This window comes from Austrofundulus limnaeus, unplaced genomic scaffold, assembly GCF_001266775.1.
Source record: "Austrofundulus limnaeus strain Quisiro unplaced genomic scaffold, Austrofundulus_limnaeus-1.0 Scaffold10, whole genome shotgun sequence".
Classification (NCBI taxonomy): domain Eukaryota; kingdom Metazoa; phylum Chordata; class Actinopteri; order Cyprinodontiformes; family Rivulidae; genus Austrofundulus; species Austrofundulus limnaeus.
The window spans coordinates 2,450,005-2,456,188 of record NW_013952412.1 but is presented as its reverse complement, the minus strand read 5'-3'; the positions used below and the strand labels follow the sequence as shown (position 1 = coordinate 2,456,188).

The 6,184-nt window shown below is 46.1% G+C and overlaps 1 protein-coding gene across 2 annotated transcripts; it reads left to right on the top strand.

Annotated features, from left to right (window-relative positions):
• The first annotated feature begins 140 nt into the window (after positions 1–140).
• Positions 141–6,096, top strand: LOC106513120 (zinc finger protein 319). Of its 2 annotated transcripts, none has more exons than XM_014001799.1 (2): positions 141–470; positions 1,342–6,096. In XM_014001799.1, the coding sequence occupies exon 2, from the start codon at positions 1,483–1,485 to the stop codon at positions 3,238–3,240; it is 1,758 nt and encodes a 585-aa protein (XP_013857253.1). In that variant the 5' UTR covers positions 141–470; positions 1,342–1,482; the 3' UTR covers positions 3,241–6,096. The 2 variants fall into 2 exon arrangements, with proteins under 2 accessions (XP_013857253.1, XP_013857252.1); XM_014001798.1 differs by having other exon boundaries at positions 1,321–6,096.
• Positions 6,097–6,184: the final 88 nt, after the last annotated feature.

The following is a 6,184-nucleotide window of genomic DNA, read 5'->3' as shown; positions in this document are numbered from 1 at the left end:
TTTGTTCAGTGTTGACTGGTTTGTTCAGTGTTGAATGGTTTGTTCAGTGTTGAATGGTTTGTTCAGTGTTGAACGGTTTGTTCAGTGTTGAACAGTTTGTTCAGTGTTTACATTTTGAGAAACACCGCCCCCTGCTGTCAGCGAGGAAAACTACACTTTCTGACTTCRCTGCTCGGTCGTCTTTGTGTTTGCCTGTAAGCTCTTCAAACAAACCCTCAGAGCAGTTTATCACAGCCGAGGATAGTTTGGTGCTCGCTCGGTGCTCCTCCACAATGGAGCGGCTGTAGCTGYTACGGTACAGCGGCGGCGGGTCGCTGCGTGGCGGTTTCCGGTGTCCGTCCGTCTGCTAGAGGATGGCGTCCAGTGCGCGCCGCATCCCCTCCACCCCCGGTCCTCTGAGTCCTGAAAACAGCCTCGGTTGTCAAGCCCAGGACCGAAGCGGCAGCGGAAAGCGTCCGTGATATTTCCGAGTAAGTTCTGGTGGAGTATTTCGGCTGTGAATGGTGGTGTTTGCAGATGTGGGGCTGCAGGAGGCTGGTTTTTCTCTCTGCAGCTGCGGGAAGGCCTGCCCTGATCTGGGGTCCGTTTGCAGCCCAGCCTTGCTTCAAGCGTTAAGACAGCTAATCTGATCCAGGGTCCGTTAGCAGGGCATCAAACCACTATTGTGGCCTTTTCGTGAAGTCTAGCTTAAAGGTTGCACCATTTCACTCACTTCCCATTTCTTTTAAACCAGTTACTTTACACATCATCACGGCGAAACATCGGGGTTTTGTGCTTTTTAAATGAGGAAACAGTTTTTCCGAAGGAGGCTCTGGTTGTTAGCCGTTAGCTGCCGCAGCTGACAAGCTAATGGCTGACAGCGAGCTAAATCCTGGAGCAGAAATAAAATTAGGTTTAATATGTCAGATAGTGCATTTGTTTTTCTGCATTTGACAAGTCAAACTTCCATTTAAACACGTGTAGCAAATAAACCAGTCGTGTATCGTAAAGAACAATCTRTTACATCCTTGAATTGCGTTTCAGCAAATAGACGGGTCCCATTGATTATAATTTTCTTTAGTACAGAGCGGAGCAGAGGTTAACATTTACTGTTTTCATCATGAAATGTAGGTGGAACTATTAAGTGTAGGGCCTTTTTCTTCAGATTTCTGCTTATATCAAGCAGTGCTTTAAATAGTTATTTGATCTTTTTTTTCTGAAAGTGAACAGAAAGGCTGACCCATAAAATGCCATTATGTGAACTCTACAGCTTGTGTGCACTTAGTTCAGTATTATCTTGTGTAATTTTTACTATGTTTTTATTTCTGAATTTACCTCTAGGTTTTCTCCATAATCTGACAGGACCTGTGTGAACACAGTTCCAACACTTCGCTCCCCTTCAGAGAATTGGTTACTATTTCTGCATCTCCATCCYTCCTCCCGTCAGATTTGGGACTGAAATCCTCTCTTTCTGAACACTGAGCTACCTACATCCAAAAGGTAATGATGACGGAGGCATGGCAGCAGCAGCAGCAACATGCAGTGGCCCCACCTGCTGTTGTGCACACGCTCCCCCAAGCCACGGACAGCCCTCTGAGCTGCACAGTGTACGGCGTTGTCCTGCAGCCGGACGCCTCCCTGCAGCAGCCCCAGCTCACCCAGCAGCACGCTGTTCAAGCTCAGCAGCCCTCCTTGCAGGTAGGGGGCGATAGAGGACACAAATGTGGCGTCTGTGGCCTGGACCTGTCTCATCTGGCCAACCCTCATGAGCACCAGTGCATGGTGACACAAGACCGTTCGTTCCAGTGCACGCAGTGCATGAAGATCTTCAGCCAGGCCACGGACCTGCTGGAGCATCAGTGTGTTCAGGTGGAGCAGAAGCCTTTCGTGTGCGCCGTTTGTAAAATGGGCTTCTCGCTGCTCACCTCCCTGGCCCAGCATCACAACTCGCACGGAAACAATCCAATGAAGTGCTCCATCTGTGAGAAAACCTACAGGCCGGGCTCTGGGAACGTCACCCCGACGTCATCCTCTAACCCCCAGCAACCCTCCACCGGGGAGACGTCTGGAGGCGGCGCAGCGATCAGTGCCTCGTCTCCTCCTGCGTTCGAGGCTTCTTCGCCAGATCGGCCGTACAAGTGCTCCGTGTGCCACAAGTCCTTCCGGCACTTGTCCGAGCTGACGCGCCACGAGAGAATACACACGGGTGAAAAGCCGTACAAGTGCGACACGTGCGACAAGAGCTTCAGCCAGTCCTCGCACCTGGCGCACCACCAGCGCACGCACAGCTCGGAGCGGCCGTACAAGTGCGCCGTGTGCGAGAAGAGCTTCAAGCACCGCTCGCACCTGGTGCGGCACATGTACGCTCATTCGGGCGAGCACCTGTTCAAGTGCAATTTGTGCGAGATGCACTTTAAAGAGTCGTCCGAGCTGCTGCACCACCAGTGCCAGCCTGAAGGGGAGAGACCTTTCCGCTGCGAATCGTGCGGGAAGAGCTTCAAGCGGCCCTCCGATCTACGGCAGCACGAGCGCACGCACTCCGAGGAGCGTCCGTTTCAGTGTGAGGAGTGCCAGATGAGCTTCAAGCAGCAGTACGCGCTGGTGCGCCACCGCCGCACTCATAAAAACCCCGCYGACCGGCCTTTTAAGTGTAACCTCTGCGATAAGGGCTTCCTGCAGCCGTCTCATCTGCTCTACCACCAGCAAGTTCACGGCATGGAGAGTCTGTTTAAGTGTGCGTCCTGCCAGAAGTCTTTCAGCCAATCGGGGGAGCTGCTGCGGCACAAATGCGGTGGAGAGGTGGAGAAACCCTACAAGTGYGACGTGTGCGGCAAGGGCTACAAAAAGAATTCCACGCTGCAGCGCCACCAGAGCACCCACTGCGCCGAGAAGCCGCTGAAGTGCTCCCTGTGCGACAAGCGCTTCGTGTCGTCCTCCGAGTTCGTCCAGCACCGCTGCGACCCGGCCMGGGAGAAGCCGCTCAAGTGCCCCGACTGCGAGAAGCGCTTCAGGTACTCGTCGGAGCTACAGCGCCACCGCCGGGTGCACACCGGCGAGAAGCCCTTCAAGTGCGCCAGCTGCGAGAAGAGCTTCAAGCAGCGGGAGCACCTGGCCAAGCACCAGAGCGTGCACTCGCGGGAGACGCAGTTTAAGTGCGTGTGGTGCGGCGAGCGCTTTGTGGACCTCACGGCCCTGCAGGAGCACACGGTCCAGCACACGGCTGAGGGCGAGAACTTCTCCGAAGCTCCCTGCATCCAATGAACTGAGCTGCTGCTCAGCACAGAGCATCAAGGACTCTGAAGGAACCCCGTGCCAGCCTCTGCTCAGCCAGTTCAGTTACCAACACCTTCCTATTTATTATGAGTCTCATCAGTCGTATCTCACTGGGCTGCATTCAGGGGAGACCAGTTGGTGACTTCAGATTGCAAGAAAACAGGATAAGTTTTGAAAAACCACTGCTTTTTCTGTGTGCACGCCATACCAAACTGTATTTAAGCTGCACACTGTACTTGCTCACCCACACCATATCCATCTGGGCCCACTTTGTACCCACCGTGGCAGCACGTTGAGGATTTAATTTCCCGCAGTACGCGTTTGAAATCAGGATGGTCTCAGATCAGTTTGTTACAAAGTATTTCTTCTTTTTTAAACTGGACAGGTTTTCTGTCAAAGGAAACTCATGTTCAAGCATGCACTCACACTGTCTGAGCCGCTGGCAGCAGAATCACACAGGCCTGTGCACTTATTGATTTTGCTCCAAACGATCACAAAAACAGGATAATCAACAACAACAAAAAAGATTAGCAAAAATGTTTTGACATTTCTGCTTTTCAAGTGTGCTGAAGCCTTTGCCTCCTTTGAGCTGCTGAAGCATCGTGTTATCATTTTCAGCAGCAAGTTAAATAAGACAAGACTAGAAAACAATGATTTTACTCTATATTTCCTGTAATACTTATGAACTAGAGGGACTTATAGGATTTAAAGTGAAGCAGATTTATTTAACTAACAGGTGTATTTATTTTATTTTTGACAAAGTAAGTTTTTCCGTTCKTAAAGGACTTACAAATAGATTTATAAACATTTTTTACTTTTATCACTGAATGTTCATTTGAACTGATTTACTGTTTGCTCTGTTGAAATTTATCCGTTATGACATTTAGGATATTTTGCCATTATGTTGACATATTTGAGGTAAAAATATGTAGTTGTAAACGTGATATTTAAAAATGAATAATTTGGGTGGGAACAAACTGCCTTACAATGCTGAAAGTGCACAGTATTTCGGATTTTATTTATTTGTGTTTATTGTTTTACAACTAGCCWACATTTAAAGAAATAAATGTTTTTAAGAGCAAAGTTTACCTTCAAAGCAGTTTGCTTTAAGTGCCAAAAATATGAAACATTTTCCAATTCTAAAGTGTAATTGTTTTCAATGATCATGATTGCAATATTAACCAAAATATTAGTGAGTTTTCATATTTGAGCAGTAGAAATGGAGAGAAAAAAAGCATTTGAGATGARTTTCAGATGCGTTTGATTCTCTGACAACAACATCAAAGACTTGGATACTGGTTTTAGAAACCTGCAGTGAGACTGGACATGTGAGAGTAAATTGGATCATTTTTTTTAACGTGTAAAATTCAAACGACAGCCTGTGATCCATGAATCGCCACTTGCAAAYGTTGATCTCCAGCTCGTCACCAAGCATTGCAGCCCAGTGAGACTCCAGCATGAGGCTCAGTCCACCCCCCCTCATTGAGTTGAAGGCACAGAGGAATTAGATTCCTGTTCATTTAAGAAAAACTGACCTGAAAGAAGAACCGGTGGGAGGTGTGGGTTGTGGGAAAGTTTTTGTTCAGAGTGTGGGACCTTTAGTTTGTGATTGCATGTGGTTGTTTCGTGACCGTTGATCATGTTGAGGAAGATCACTAGAACGTCCAGTCATCCCATTTTTGTGTCCTTGTGTTGGCTCCGCATCAGTCCATGTGCCTTTTTTTGTTTTTGTGCTTTTATCCCTCCCCCACACCCCCTTTTTTGTTTTACCTTTTCATTTCACCGGTCACATATTTCATGTTTTTAAATTGAAGTTCATGTGTAGTSAAGCTGATAGACACCTCCTGTCCACTCCATCCAGCAGCTGGCTTTGTGCTACAGTATCTCCTCACGTATTAGCTCTTGGTAGTATCATCTGTTTGTGCATGAATATTTATATCACCCTAATATCACTGTTGTATTATAGGATTTGGTTTATTTAGGAAAACATCCTAAGAGGAAGAAGAAAAAAAAAACATTCAAGTGGATTTGTGAAAATGTATAGCCAGTGTCCGATGAAATGTGTGTTGTTGCATCTTTGTATTAAAACAAATGATATCTATCATGTCATACAAACACTTGACTTGTGCAATAGAACATGCACAGTGTAATATTTATGACTACTGATTTATGGAATAGTCTACTCTGTTATATTATAGACTGTGTGTATACGCTCTGAACTGTAAAGTGCTTATGTTACCCACTTTTCTATTCACTCTGAATGAGCTCGCTTTATTTCACAAGCAGCTTCCTTTCATTTCCAGGATTATCACAAGCTTTGACATGACACAACTCTAAAGCATTATGTTGCTCCATTGCCACAGAGCTAGTTGCATTAGTTATAGATGTTTAAAAATATATTTGTTTCGTTTTTGTTTTTTAAATAAAAATACATTTTTGCCTTGTATTGTTTTCACAAGATTTTAGCCGCCTCCTGGTCCAAACCAGACCTGAATAATCTAATTAGCCTCAAAGTTGCCACTTATGTGTTAGTTTATACCAGAGGTAAAGACAAAAAAAGAAAGAAAGAAATGTGTGTACTTTAGTTTACTGTGTGAATTTTTATATTCTGTACAATCTTTGCAGTATATTTAAAAGAAAGTTTTTGGACTGTTGCAGGGTGGGCTCTGATTGGATGGGGTGGGGTTGGGGCTGTGTGTGTGTGTGCCACAGTTTAAATCCTGGTGAGTCTGCTTCAGACAGCTCCTGTCGGAGTGGGAGGAATGTGAGTGTATTGAAGCTAATGAATATCATTATAGACTCCTGTTCATACTGTATAATAAAATAAACCTTACAATAAGAACATTGTTTTTGTCTCGGCTGCTGTTTTCTGCTGTTCACTGACCAGTTACAGTGGTTTGCAAAAGTATTCATACCCCTTGAACTTTTCCAT